Below are 15916 nucleotides of genomic sequence, written 5' to 3' on the forward strand. Positions count from 1 at the left end.
GTGTAGAAGCAAAGCAGAAATAATAAGGCACTCCGCAAACAAGCCCCCCCAAAAAAGAAATTTCTTTTTTTTATTTTTTATTATAGTATTATTGTATCTTGGGTATTTAATTCTTTTTAAAATTGAAATATTATTTATTTAATTGAAATCACTATCCTGAGATTTTGCTTCACACTCCAGATCAGAAGGGGGTGGTAATGCACCTAAAGTTGGTCTGCAACCGCCATTGCAACCCGAAAGAAGAAAAAGAAGAAGATCTCAGTCCACAGTGTTTTATAGAGAAACAGGATCTGATCTGCTGCAGGTAAAGAACTCTACTACACTTTTACTCACTGTTTACTCTCACTTTACTCCTCTCTCACTCTCTCTGATGGAGGAGAAATGCTGAATTTTAAAACGTTTTGTTGAAAGTAGGGTTAGAATTTAATATTTTATTGGATTTAAAACAGATAAACTCATCTGAAATACATAGTAATATTAGTGCATCTTTTGCATTTTTAAACTATATTCTCATGAGTTTTCAGTACTGCTAAATGCATGTAAAATGCATTTATGTGTAAATGTAGCATTAGGTAAAGTCTATCTGGGTTCCTCTGCAGAGCATGTGAAATTGATAATGGACATTTTTTAACAGTATTAGTTTTAGTGAGGATTGTCCATTAGATAGTGAAACACAAATTATGTAATTGGGTTATTAAATATATATCTAAATATATTTGGCAGCCATCAGTATATCTGAATAAACTACCTATGTAAAGCCTATGTGTGGAAAACCGAATTGCAGAATGATTGTCAAGCAATGCCATTTCTTATAAGAGCCCTGGTTTGTTAAACAATATTTATAAGAACATAACTTGAAAATGGACAAATTACACCCCCAAAACTGTTATGTAACCTACATTATGTCTTGAATAGTTACTACACAAAATACATTGTAATTAACATGTTTTTTGCAGATTTGCATTACATAGCAATATACAAGTTATACATATACCTCAGCAGTGCTACTGAAGTCACATACAAGTGAAATAAAAAAAAATGCAGTCAGCCTTCTGTTAAAGGTAAGGTTAATGCACGTCAATTAACACTACTAGCCCTGTACGGCGTATATCTTTCAGATGGCAAACACACAGGCACTTTGTAAAAGGGTAGTAAACTGAGTAAACAAATACCAAGCATAAGAAGTGATGCTTTATTTTGTGTAATTTATTAAAGTAATGGGTAAAAATGAACTTAAACCTGCTGTTAGCGCAAATTAGCTAGCATACTATCGTTAGCAGCAAGCTAGCTACGTTACAGAGAAGAGAACTAAGGTTAGTAGCAAGCTAGCTAACATACTGACCTTACCAGTGAGTTAGCTAAGCCTCGGGAAGAGAAGTAAGGTTAGCAGAGAGCTAGGTAACACACCAACTTTAGCGGCGAGCTAGCTAATGCTACAGAGGAGAGAACTAAGTTTAGCGGCGAGCTAGCTAACATACCTTACCGGCGAGTTAGCTGACATACTGACGTTACCAGTGAGTTAGCTAAGCTACCCAGAAGAGAACTAAGGTTAGGGGAGAGCTAGCTAGCTGACATACAAACATTAGCGGTGAGTTAGCTAACCGGAAGGTCTAAATAAGTCTGGACTGAGACTATAATAAATAATTTTAGGCTGCATTTTACAACTGTGGTTTTGGAACGTTTCAGTTGGAGACCCTCTTTGTGCCACTGGAGCCTTCCACCCTACCAGGAGTACAAACCAAAATCAGCAAGCTTTAATAATTTGTTTTTGTGTTTTTTTATGTTTCAGGCACTACTTTTAAAGATGTACCCAAATCAGATAAGGCACACCTCACTTTAATGTTTTTCATTATTATTATTATTATTATTATTATTATTATTATTACCAGTAGTAGTAGAAAACTAGCAAAGGTGTTAGTAGTAGTATTAGTATTATAAACATCATCAGTACAATTTAATTGATCATTTCTTCTTTTTTTCCGTATGTGCAGGAAGCTACAAAAGAGCTCATGCAAATTACATATGTTATGTTGGCTCTGTTCTGCATCACACTGGAACAAAATGGAAAATAAATTATTTTCTCCCCAAAAATTTATGACTACATTTTCGGGTCTTAAATTATATTTCTCAAGGTCTTAATATCTTACAAAGCACTAAATTTGACTTTTAAAATGGTGCAAGAACTCCTTGTCATCTCTTCCCTTCACTCCCTGCACTTTATACATTGCTTTGGGGTAGAGTACGTGGCTGCCACCACTAACACTAAAAATTAAACTCCTTTCCTATGTTAGAGAAAACAGTGAAATAAGACTTAATAAGTAAATAACTAATTGATTGATATAAATGATAAATTATATTTTCAGTAATTCAGCTGAACACCAATGTTATTTTTGCATTTTTTGGCTAAATAATTTAGGTTGCAAATATTTAGTGCATCCCTAACTTTCCCTCTTTTTCTTCTCTAGAATGGAATGACCTCCCAAGTTTTCGGCTTCTTCTAGTGTCTTCATGCCACGAAGAGATATTGCAAAATGTTCCACTCAGAAGACATACAGTCTGAGAGTGGAATTTCCCAAATCTCCACTATTAAGAAAGACGCTTTTGATTGTTTTTCTTCTCCACAAGAACAAACCTCAAATAATACAGGATATGGAAAATCTCACCACTGCAAAAACTGCTTAAAGAGTTTTATAAAAGAGAGTGCTCTTAAAACCCACAAGTGCATTCACACTGGAGAGAAAATGTATAACTGCTCAGAGTGTGGCAAGAGTTTTAGAGATGGTGGAAACCTGAAAAGACACCAGCGCATTCACACCGGAGAGAAACCGTATCAGTGCCCAGACTGTGGAAAGAGTTTTAATCAACAGAGTGACCTCAAAAGGCACCAGCGCATTCACACTGGTGAAAAACCGTATCACTGCTCAGAGTGTGGGATGAGTTTTAGAAACAGTGCTAACCTCAAAATGCATCAGCACGTTCACACCGGAAATAAACCTGTTTACTGTCCAGAGTGTGGACATAAGTTCAGTTGTAGTATTAGTCTGAAAAGACACCAGCGCATTCACACTGGTGAAAAAATGCATCACTGCTCAGACTGCGGAAAGAGTTTCAATCGAAAAACTCACCTCCGAATTCACCAGCGCCTTCACACTGGAGAGAAACCGTATCACTGCTCCGAATGTGGGATGAGTTTTAACCAACAGACTCGTCTCCGAATTCACCAGCGCCTTCACACTGGTGAAAAACCGTATCACTGCTTGGAGTGTGGGATGAGTTTTAGAGAAAATGCTAACCTTCAGATACACCAGCGCCTTCATACGGGCGAGAAACCGTATCACTGCTCAGACTGTGGAAAGAGTTTTATTCGCCAGGCTCATCTCCGAATACACCGCCGCATTCACACTGGAGAGAAACCGTATCGTTGTTCGGATTGTGGTATGAGTTTTAATCAACAGACCCGCCTTCGTATTCACCAGCGTCTTCACACTGGAGAAAAAACGTATCACTGCTCAGAGTGTGGGATGAGTTTCAGAGAGAGCGCTAACCTCCAAACACATCTTCGCATTCACACCGGAGAGAAACCGTATCACTGCTCAGAGTGCGGAAAGAGTTTTAGAGAGAGTAGCACTCTCAAATCACATCAGAGGATTCACACTGGAGAGAAACCGTATTATTGCATGGAGTGCGGGATGAGTTTTAGAGAGAGTGGTACCCTTAGAAAACACCAGCGCATTCACACTGGAGAGAAACTGTATCACTGCTCAGAGTGCGGGATGAGTTTTAGAGCAAGCGGTAACCTCAGAAGACACCAGCGCATTCACAAACAAGTTCAATCTGCGAAAGATTTGGTTCATGAGGAAGAACAAGCAGAGCTGAGTTTAGATTGACTCTGTTGTCTGATTTAAATTGCTCACAGTACACAGTCTTTGTGAAGTTTGTGAAGTATAGGCAGACTCCCAAGTATGGAGTGAATTTTGTTCCAAAAGTTTTACGCAAAAAAAATTAAATTCACAATCGAAATTTTAAGAATCAAAAGGGAAAAAGTGTGTGTTGCAAATTCATTATTCTTTGCAGTTGGTGGATTTTGCATTTTCTGTGAATATTTGTGGATTTTGCAGCTAAAGTAAACTTTTGCTTTTGGAATTTCTGGTTTGCTTCTGAGATTTGGCACAGTTTTCACAGGTGGGCGGGGCTTAGAAGAAGGCGTTCCCCTTGAATCTCCATTTGTCACCTATTTTGAACACTCGATAGGGCGTGGTAGGTCTCAGGTGAGGGTTCAGGGTACCCGTCACTCCAAAATCAGGTGACCAATGGAGATTTTTCTGAGCCCCGCCCACCTGTGAAAAATGATTCCAGAAGCAAAGACTGGCAAAATACAAACAGAAATACTTTGTAAATAGCTGCAAAGAATAATAAAGAAACCAAGTTTATTTAATATTATGTATTTACTATATATTTTTCCTCTTTTGCAACATACTGTTGGCACAAAATTCACTCAATACCCAATGCCCATTGCACTAGTCTAAAGTCTGACTCTGATCTCGATACACCACCAGCATTCAGGGGTGAAATGGGATTGGGCCAAACACTCTCACCTTATCTTTTTTGACTGATTCCTCTTTGGTTTTGCATTTTTACTACTGGTTAAATGAGGCAGTACCTGCAGCCCATCCTTCACGTCCTTCTGTGCTGTCACAAGAACATTTCAGTCTTAGGATATATAGGGACAAAAAAGGTCATTAACCCATTTCTTTGTATAAAGAAATATTTCACAGCATGTACTTTTATTTCTTACTTATATTTCTACTTAAATGTTTTAGAAATTGTGATATTAAACCAGAAATGTAAACATTCTAGAGGATGCCTTTACCTGACTTCTTAACAGCGTGCTGAAGTAAAAATATTGATGGAAAGGTATTGCCTGAAAAAACAATGCATGATTTTTTCAGTTGTTTTCTTAGTATACCATATTTATACTTTTTTTTATTAGTAAATTAAAATGTATATTAATGTGTATTATAAATGTAATTACTTGTGTATTATATAATATATAATGGTTAATTTAGATAACACTAACTAAATATATAAACAAAAAAAATAAAGTACAAAAAAACTTTCAAGTTTTAATTTCGTTATTGTTGAACAAAGTTTGAAGTAATGTGTTTATACAAGCAAGTTTTTAGATTCTTATGGTGGAAACAAAATAGTGACCGCTACACTAAACTAGCATTTGCCGCTAAATACTGCATTTGGTACCTGTCGCATTAACAGCACCAAACCGCATTTTTCCATGGCTGGTTACTACTGGTTATTATTATTATTATTATTAATGCATTTTTGTTCAATGTAAAGCATCTATTTTTATTTTTTTTTACATATAGTTTAAGGTACATAGTAATAGATGGTGAAAGATATTCTCATCTCATCATCCTAATTTTGTAATATACATGGTGTTTTTATGGGAGGAAATTATTGATTTATTTGTTAAATACATTTTAATCTAAAATAATCTGAATAAATAATAATAATGTAAATCAAAGTGGAATATAGTGCTGTGAAAAGTGCTTCAGCTCAGAATGCTTTACATAACTAAAATGAGAATGAAGACAAGGATGTAACTTACTGTACTATAATTCCCAGCTGGAATTTCAACATTAAATCAATGTTGGTTTAAAAAAGTGAATCATTGTTGATATGGCAACGTTGTTTTAATGTCATACATTCAATATAAAATAAACAATAGCTCACTAAAAGTAGAAAATCCAACAGTTAACAGTGTTAACAATAAACTTACATTACTGCAGTAAATCGAGTAAAAAGAGAATAAATTTTTTTATAATGTTTACAAAATACACGTGATGGCAAAATAACACAGTTTAATAAAATAATGATGTATTTGAACTTTGAACTTGAACAGAAATCACCCTAGTCCTGAACTACACAGATTTTCTATTAAATGAAAAACATAGTCTAAAACTTTACAAAATGTATAACTTCTATCCATTTGGCAGATTACTTTTTGTGGAAAAAGCAAAAATGATACATTAACATGAATTAACTAAAAATATATTTATTTTAATATATTTATTTTAAGCAGGAAGCGTGTAAATATTACTTTATCTGAATAACAATGTACTTTTGTGCTTGCAAAATCTGTGGACGTCTAATGGCAAAAAGTGAAACGTGGATATTGGAATATACCTTATACTGTGGTATTAAAATATTTACAGGTATTTCCAAAGGAGGACAGTATTACACAATTATCACATGTCTAATTTATGTTCTGAGTCTCAATAATACAGGCCAAAATAGCTCTTTCATTCATGTTTATTTAACCCTCCTGTTTTTTTCTTCTCATTTGTCAGATACAGCAATGGTGTTCTTGGGTCAATTTGACCTGGTGCATGTTTAATTATACAAAAGATGATCTGAAACCATCTGAAAATCCTAACAAGCAGTGTAAATATCTGGTCCATTACTAATTATTCTATCAATATTTAGTGCAATTGTGTTCCTTACCTCTACAGGTAGTGGTTTAATTAGGATAATTCACTCATGTATTTTTTTTATGGAAACTTTTTTATGTTCACTCTTTTATTATTTTTGAAAGACCAACATATAAAACAATGGTTTTACATAACATTAAAACGTAACATTGCAATTTAGTTTTAGTTTTTGAAGGGGGTGGTTGATTGCAAATATGTGAGATGAACCATTTTCATATTATATATTGATTAAACTAATTAAGGCAAGCAGAAGAAGTTTCATAGTGAAAATTTACTTTTAACTATTTTTCATAGATCTTCAAACTTTAAAATGGGTCAATTTGACCTGTAACATAAGATTCAGTTAAGATTTATTTAAGATTTGGCTCTCTGAAAACAGGTGGGAAAAAACACAGGTTGTACCCTTGGTTGTAAATTTAGGCAAAGAAAACCAAGCAAGATGTGCTTTAAAACCCTATGGAGAACATTCACTCCACTGTGTGCAGGTTTGGAGCTTTATTTTTTAAAAGTGGTGATTTGAGCCTCGTTTAGCCGGCTAGTCTGTAAACAAACTGATGTTTGTATTAAGATATCATTTTTAGATGATGGAATCGTAGCCTTGTAAACACAGGAATTGCGTCATTTAGCAAATTTAAGCAATTTAAGTAACCATATAACCGTATAATGTCTTGACCATGGTATCACTGTATAAAAAAGGTTGACACCTCCAAACCCCTTATATGAGCGTTTTGCGTCAATGTTGACAAAAACGTTTATATTTAGGCCTGTCAGAATCTGATTTTTTTTTTTTTTGTGGACGATATATTGTCCCAGAAATTATTGCGATACACAATATTTTTGTAATTTTAAAACTATTAAATGCCACTGATATAATTATAACAAAATAGCATAAAAAAGCAAATATACACGTTTTAAAGACAACATAATTTTAATAAAATTATTTCTTCACCTACTTTAGTCCACTCTGTGTGTATGAAGTCACAGTTATAGAAGCATGAATGGCTAAAATACTATTCACTGTTATATGGGTAAACAAACTAGTGGTGGGCAATTTTCACGATTAAATTAAATTCATTTGAATACCATTTTCAAAATGGAGTAATCGCAATTTTACATACAGACATTTCATCTTTTTAATCTAAAATATCCAAAAATGCTCCTCATTTCTGAAGTGTTTCTCCGTCTTACCCAACCTGCACATATTTTCATTCCGCTCAGTCCACTTTCGACACAAACAGCCGGTGGGATAAAGCAGATATTTAGCTAAAAAATAAATCCTACCGCTTATAAGCTTATAAAAACAGCATCGTCACTCTAGAATCAAAAATCAGATTTTTTGTGAAAAACAAAAAATATATATATATTTTTTTATATATTTTTTTTATATTCACACTGAGGAGAAACCTCATCACTGCTCAGAGTGCGGGATGAGCTTTAAAGAGAGAGGCAAGCTCAGAAGACACCAGCTCGTTCACACTGGAGAGAAACCGTATTACTGCTCAGAATGTGGAAAGAGTTTTAGAGAGAGTAGGAACCTCCAAACACACCAACTTGTTCACACTGGTGAGAAACCATACCTGTGCTCAGAGTGTGGAATGAGTTTTAAAGAAAGGTGCAAGCTCAAAACTCACCAGTGCATTCACACTGGAGAGAAACCATATCAGTGTTCAGAATGTGGAAAGAGTTTTAATACAAAGGGTAACCTCCGAACTCACCAGCTCGTTCACACTGGAGAGAAACCGTATCACTGCCCAGAGTGTGGAAAGAGTTTTAATGCACTCAGTAACCTCCGAACTCACCAGCGCATTCACACTAGAGAGAAACAGTATCACTGTTTGCACAATCAAGTTAAAAGACACAAATGCACTAAGAGTGAGGATAAAACTTGAATTAAGGGACATAACACTGCAAACGTATGAACTTAAGCCTTGGATGCACTACAGGAAATGGAAGCAGATTATAAACATACTGGACATACTCCGTTACACGACTGCTTTTTAACGATTTTTATAGAATCTGAACTAAAATTCAGCACACAATATACAACAGGACACGATGCACTACACCACCAGACTCCTGACCACATGCGCCACCATGCACGCCACTTGCAGTATTTAGGAGTCTGAAGGAAAGTACTGTTGGAGAAGGTTTTATCTGGAAAAACAATTTGTTTCACTTACGTTTTGCATTTATTTATTTTTGTATTTGATGGATTATGCTTTGTTATTCTTCTGAAAATGTTAGATATGTGTAGATATTAAATAATAGAGGTGTGACGAGATCTTGTGGCACGGACGATATTTCTCGTTAGGCTTAAACCTGTCTCGCGGGGCAAAAAAACAGTTAAGTGTGGACTTTTTAAGAGGGATCTGGCAACCCAGTAGTGATAGTAGCGAGTGTGGTGTCTGAGCAGTGAGAGCAGCTCTCAGCAGAAGAGGAAAATTCAGGTATTTGTATAGAAGATGCTTCTGCTACTTTTAAGTTGTATGTCTGGCTGCATTTTGGCTCCAGTGGAAACAATAAACAGTAACAGAGTGACCAACAAGATACAAACCATATATAAATACTGTAAGTAAATCCTACACCTGACTGTTTCATAGGCAGCTGTACTAATCCCTTAGCTCTGTACTGTATTTAAAACATGTTCTGTCTCTGTTTCACTTCAAGCATAGTCTTAATATGACTGGTTATGGTTCTGCACAGTTAAATTACAAGAGATTTGGGGAGGAAAAAAACACAAACCATAGTCTTAATATGACTGGTTGTGGTTTGCACTTATTGTTTGCACCATATAAGACCTAGAAAAGTTTTTTTTTTATTTATTTTTTTTATTCTTATTTCTTTTTCTTATAGAATCAATGTGTGAGAGAAACCAGTCTGTTAAGTTTGTGTTATATGATTTTGTCAAATAAAACTCTAGTTTTCAAGCCATTTTTCATTTATGAAGTTTTCTTTAAAAAAAAAATTAAATCTTGTCTCGTTCTCGTGATATTAGTGTCTCGTCACACCCCTATTAAATAATAATTTAAATATTGCCCTAACAACAAACAAATAAAAGAATGTTAACCATTTAAAATTGTTATGTTTTAAGCTTCGTTGTTGTTGAATGAAGGTTGGTAGAACTTTAGCATTTTCAAGTTCACTTGGACATTTATCTCAGCGGTACTATTGTAATAATAGCTACTTGAGCACTTTGGGTTTTTTTTTATTATTATTTTAAGGTTTCTTTAATATTATTCTGCACTATATGTTAGTGCAACACATACGTTATAAAAACAAATACACTAGAATATTTCATTACTAAAGTAGGTTTTATTGTATTGGTAGAAACAGATACATTATTAATAATTAGGCTAATTAGGCTTTGCAACTGGCAGCTGTATGCTTTAAACAGGATTTCTGGTAATGCTTATCATGGCACCTGTTTACAGGTAAGATTTGAACATTCAATAAAAAGAACCAATCGAGTTTGCTGGTTGTGCCGAGAGTGGAGTTAGTTAGAGAGATAATTCACTACAACAGGTAAAGCATCCCCTTCTATCCAGATGTGAAGGTAGCTGTAACTGTATTTTCCACCACATAACAAGCAGATTTTTTTCTTGAATTAAGTCAAACACTACAAAATGTTCATGTTTTTTTTATTATCAGTGATGTAAAATATGTTTCTGAAGCAGTAACCTTTCAGTAGCTTTAGCTGGCATGTGCTTCAAATACTGCTGGTGCTGGTCATGGTTTGGCCAGTCAGACACAGATTATGTGTTCAGCTTAATAAATAATAAGCTTTCATTGCTTATTATATGACTTTTAAAACATCTTTTCATACCATTTTAGTGGTAGCTAGAACACTGCAATCACTGTTATGTTTTAGTTTAAAAATGAATGGAATTGATCTGATCCAGATAAGCCGCGGGCAATATTCTCTGGTAATAAAGAGTGTAGATTTGCTTAATAGTGCATGTTTTTTGCACTTCACGTGATTCACGTCGCCAAAGTATTAGCAATATTTTGCAATATTATCCTTAAATCAAGTAATTAAGTACTAACACTGTAAAACTGAAATCAATATAGATTTTGTATATATGTACACAGAATAAATATTGCCTTAGACATATTGGACAGTGGAATTAAAATATATTCAGTAAAATATTTTAAGTTTATTGAACTTAACTGAGTCAAAGCTACATGATTACCTGAATCAGTTAAGTTTGTTCCACTTTACACGACAATAGTTTAATTAACTCAACTGTTTTTTAAGTATTGTGGGCTTAAGGAAATTAGTTTATGAAAAAAAGGAGCCTATGTAGTATAACTAAAAGTTGGTTTAAATCACATTTTTTCATTGGCTTAACAAGCATTTCTATTTTTTTTAAGTTCTCTGAGTTTATTTTATTAGGTTGTTCTGGCCAGTAAGTTCACTCAACTTTATAATATTAGTTCTTCTGACTAAAACACTAAAAATCACTTTTTAGAGTGTGGATTCACTTATCTCTAAATTGGGAATTGTTTATACTTACTTTAATAGTGTCTCTTTCTTATGGTAAAACATCAAGATGGACTGTGTTTAGTATGTCCACATCCAGAGACAGTGCAGCATGTTCTCGTGGACTGTTTTAAATTTGATAACGAAAAACAAGAGCTCTTTTTAGAGTTTAAGAAACTGTTTTTTTAATATCTAAAAGATATTGAACTTATAACAGGCTTTTGATATTTTTGTCCCAGAATTAAGTCAAAATGTGTCAAAAACTTAAAAATAACCATTCTGTTAAATTCCTTGGCCCAAAATTGTATGGAAAAGTGTGCTCATTTGTCTGTATAGGGCTTTAACTGAAGGAGCTATGCCATTTTCTTCCTATTTTTTTCAAGTTCGGAATTGGAATAGATGTAGTAAAGGGTTAAAAATAAGCACCACAGGACATTTTTGTCCTGTTACCTGTCAGTATCTTAAAAGAGACACTTTAAAGATTAAGAAAAATCTCAAGATGTTTTTATTTAATGGACAGAATTTTAGTATAATGTGAAAACATACATGCAAACTTAGCATTTTCTGCTAATTTTTGATATTTTTCTCCTAGAATTAAGTCAAATGTGTCAAAAACTTAAAAATAACTATTCTATTAAATTCATTGGTCCAGAATTGTATGGAAAAGTGTGCTCATTTGTCTGTATGTGTTTTAACTGAAGGAGCTAAGCCAATTTCTTCATATTTTTTCAGGTTCGGAATTGGAATAGATGTAGTAAAAGGTTAAAAATAAGCCCCACAGGACATTTTTTGTCTTGTTACTTGTCATAATCTTAAAGTAGACTCTTTAAAGATTAAGAAAAATCCAAAGATGTTTTTATATAATGCACAGAATTGTATTATAATGTAAAAACATACATGCAAATTAACATTTTCTGCTATTTTTTTTTATATTTTGGAGATATGGCATTTTCTTCATATTTTTTTCCGGTTCTGAATTAGCATAGATGCATTAAAGGGTTAAAAATAAATGTCATGGGGCATTGTTTAATCCTGTTACCTGTCATAATCTTAAAAATAGACACTTCAAAGATTAAGAAAAAACAGGTGGTGAAAAAAAACCACTATGTGCTCGTGGACCCCTGTTTCCATCTAGACTATTATTAAAGAGAATTTAGAATTTAGGAGAAATGATCCTGAAGGGGGCAGCAATGCAACACTTTGGCCATAAAACTCTACAGAAGAAGAAGATCCGCAGTGTTTTATAGAGAAACAGGATCTGATCTGCTGCAGGTAAAGAACTCTACTACACTTTTACTCACTGTTTACTCTCACTTTACTCCTCTCTCTCTCTCTGATGGAGGAGAAATGCGGTAGATTTAAACAGTAAGGTGTGAAATATTCCAAATATAAGATCTGAGGAGGATGGTGTTGTTAGCACTTAGCACTTACTTAGCATTTACTGATTGTGGTCAAAAACGTAGGCAGTGATTTTTCACTGAACTTCACGAGATAACATGAAACAAACAACACCAGTAGAGTTCCAGTACAAACCTCTCAACCCCCAGTAAACATGCACGCGGCTTAGGTAAGCAGGACAACAAGACATGAAGATAGAGCTAATTATATACAGGTATCAGGATACACTGTATTTACAAATAAATCAATCAATCAATTACTGCATCTAAAATAAATTAAACCATGTCTCATAGTTTGTTTTTTGATAATTGTTGATGATTATATTTTGAGATTATTTGTCAGTTTTCGAGATATTGTCTCATTGTTTTACAGTAATGTCTCGTTTGATTGAGATGGTGTCTCATTTCTTGGATATGTTGTCTTATTGTTTCTTTTGAGATAATTCGTCATTATTTTGAGATGTTGTCTCATTAATTTGAAAAGCTGTCTTGTTGCTTTGAGATGCTATCATTGTTCTGAGATGATGTCTCATTGTTTTAATATGCTGTCTCGTTTCTTTTGTGAAAATGTCTCATTGTTTGATTTGTGATGATGTCTCATTGTTTTTCAATTGTGTTTTGTGGTTTGTTCTAAGATGCTGTCTCATTCTTAGTTTTGAGATTATTTGTCATACTTTTTGAGATGCTTTCTCTTTGTTTTTCAATTATGACTCGTTCTTTGTTTTGAAATGCTCATTGTTGTGAGATGGTTTCTCATGCTAAGTTTTGAGATAATTTGTCATAGTTTTTGAGATGCTGTCTCTTAGTTTTGATATTAGATGGTTTCTTGGTGTTTCAAGATGCTGTTTCTTCATTTTGAGATGCTGTCTCATTGTTTCTTTTAAGATAATGTCTCATTGTTTTGAGATGCTATCTCATTGTTGTGTGACGCTGTATCATTATTTGATTTGAGATGTCCTCTAACTTTTGTCTGTCTCTTAAAGTCTCTTAAAAAGAGAACTAAAAAGGTAACTGCTGTATTGAGATACTTCTTGTCTTGCCAATACATAAACTTCAGCTGACATAATATATCATCTCTGGTTTAGGCAGGATAACAGGTCTCCACTTTTTGGAACCTTTGTTTAAATTAAGAAGCACTCGATATTATGATATTTTATGATATTTCATAAAGTTCCAGAAATTAGCAACCATATAAGTGTTGATTTATTTTAAGACTGTGTTGTTGGAATTTTTTTGGTGCATCACTTAATGTATTTTTCATTTCTTCTTTTACAGATTTGCAATAGTGCTCCTAGTGTTCACAAAGCAATGAAAAATGAATTGCGAACACCCAAACGAACGTCACCAAGAAGAACATATTGCAATGCTTTCATCAGAAGAGATGCAGTGCGAGAGTGTGGTTTCTGAAAGCTCCGGTTCCCAGCGAACACCCTCTTTACCTCTCAACAGTAATAATGTACCTGGTGGACAAAAGCAAAACCGTATGGGGAAAATGAAAATCCATCTCTGCCCAGATTGTGGAAAGACTTTCACGTCCCCGAGTCTTCTCCAGAGACACCAGCGTGTTCACACCGGAGAGAAACCGTATCAGTGCTCGGACTGCGAGATGTGTTTTAATCGAATGGGAACTCTTAAAAAACACCAGCTGCTTCACACTGGAGAGAAACCGTATCGGTGTTTAGACTGCGGGAAGAGTTTTCGACAGAGTGGTGCCCTCAAAACGCACCAACGCGTTCACACTGGAGAGAAACCGTATCAGTGCTTAGATTGTGGGAAGAGCTTTAGAAAGTGCGATACTTTATCAGCACACCAGCGAATTCATACCGGAGAGAAACCGTTTCAATGCCAAGAGTGCGAAATGAGTTTTAATCGGCATAGTACTCTCAAAAGACACCGGCTCATTCACACTGGAGAGAAACCGTTTTATTGTTCAGACTGCGGCAAACGCTTCAGAGAAAACGGCGCCCTAAAAACTCACCAGCTCATTCACTCTGGAGAGAAACCCTTTCAGTGTTTGGTATGCGGTAAGAGTTTTCGAGAAAGTGGTGCCCTGAAAACGCACCAACGCAGTCACACTGGAGAGAAACCGTATCAGTGCTTAGTGTGCGGAAAGAGTTTTACCGCACCGAGTCTTCTCCAGAGACATCTACGCGTTCACACTGGAGAGAAACCGTTTCAATGCCCAGATTGTGGCAAGAGTTTCAACCAACAGGGTCACCTCCAGCTCCACCAGCACGTTCACACTGGAGATAAACCGTATCACTGCTCAGAGTGTTGGAAGGGTTTCGTTCGGCAGAACGATCTCCAACTCCACCTCCGCGTTCACACCGGAGAAAGACCACATCACTGCTCCGAATGCGGGAAGAGTTTTATTCGACGGACTGACCTCCAACTCCACCAGCGCGTTCACACTGGAGAGAAACCGTATCACTGCTCCGAGTGTGGGAAGAGTTTTACTGCACCAAGTATTTTCCAGAGACACTTACGCATTCACACAGGAGATAAACCACATCACTGTTCAGAGTGTGGGAACAGCTTCCGACTGTCCAAACTGAAGACACACAAATGCGTAAAGAAAGAGGCAAAACCTTAAAATCATAAAGGATTCTGATTTCTATGATTATAAGCAAAAAAAGTCAGCCAAACTTAAAGGTCACACTCTAATATTTAACATACAATATAAAATAATAATATTTTCTAGTAAATAAATCAATGAATGAAGCTACACTTATATAGCACCTTTTTAGAGACCCAAGGATACTTTAAAATGTACACTATTTGCACACAACCATTTATACTCAGCCCTCATCCACACAACCGGTGAGAAGCGGCAGCCAATAGCGCACAGCGTACTCTCAACCGGAAACAACCACCGTCCACCTGGAGCACTGCATTCAGCACTTACCCAGCATTTAGCATTTACCCAGGACAGAGTGCCAATCAATACCTGGGCACACAGGCATACATACATACTTACATACATATCACACACTTTACACATACACGCAGATCAATTTGGAGTATTCAGACACGAGAAGAACATGGAAACTCCTCCACCCAGTTAGGGACTTGAACCCAACAGCCCAGTGCTAGTAGGCGAACGGGCGGCTAACCACTTAGCCACTGTGCCGCCATATTGTAATGCAATGCTGTGGTATTAAATGATTCTTAATGTTAAAGTGTCTGCAGTAACATCTGCTTTTGTACCAATACTAAGGGCTGTTAATGGGGGAGGGTTAACAAAGCAGGGGTCCAGAGTTTTGGTTTTGGTGGGGGGCAGGGATAGCAGATAAGAGGCATGGGGGGGTAGCGGGGGGGAGGGGGTTTGGAGAGTCATGTCTGTCATCTGCTGGTGTTGATCCACTGTGTTTTATTATCAAGTCTAAAGTCAGTGCAGTTTTGTTTTTCCTCAAAATCTTACAGCACTTCATATCTTACAGCTTCCCTCTGCTGAAAACAACTTTTATGTAGATGCAGATTTCATTTTCCAGCAGGACTTTGCAAACTGCCCACACTGCGTACCAAAAGTACCA

The 15916-nt window shown here is 35.6% G+C and overlaps 1 protein-coding gene across 3 annotated transcripts; it reads left to right on the plus strand.

The window, feature by feature from the left end:
• Positions 1-240: 240 nt before the first annotated feature.
• Positions 241-15657, plus strand: LOC111188256 (zinc finger protein 501-like). Of its 3 annotated transcripts, none has more exons than XM_049473132.1 (2): positions 241-304; positions 2466-5301. In XM_049473132.1, exon 2 carries the CDS (start codon positions 2532-2534, stop codon positions 3885-3887), a length of 1356 nt encoding a protein of 451 aa, XP_049329089.1. In that variant the 5' UTR covers positions 241-304; positions 2466-2531; the 3' UTR covers positions 3888-5301. The 3 variants fall into 3 exon arrangements, with proteins under 3 accessions (XP_049329089.1, XP_049329091.1, XP_049329090.1); XM_049473134.1 differs by lacking the exon at positions 2466-5301 and adding an exon at positions 13659-15657 and having other exon boundaries at positions 251-304; XM_049473133.1 differs by lacking the exons at positions 241-304; positions 2466-5301 and adding exons at positions 12196-12258; positions 13659-15657.
• The last annotated feature ends 259 nt before the right edge of the window (positions 15658-15916 follow it).

This window comes from Astyanax mexicanus, unplaced genomic scaffold (genome assembly GCF_023375975.1).
Source record: "Astyanax mexicanus isolate ESR-SI-001 unplaced genomic scaffold, AstMex3_surface scaffold_34, whole genome shotgun sequence".
Lineage (NCBI taxonomy): Eukaryota > Metazoa > Chordata > Actinopteri > Characiformes > Acestrorhamphidae > Astyanax > Astyanax mexicanus.

Coding starts and splice junctions, on each gene's coding strand:
- LOC111188256 (XM_049473132.1), top strand. CDS start 2,532: ATGTTCCACTCAGAAGACATACAGTCTGAGAGTGGAATTTCCCAAATC.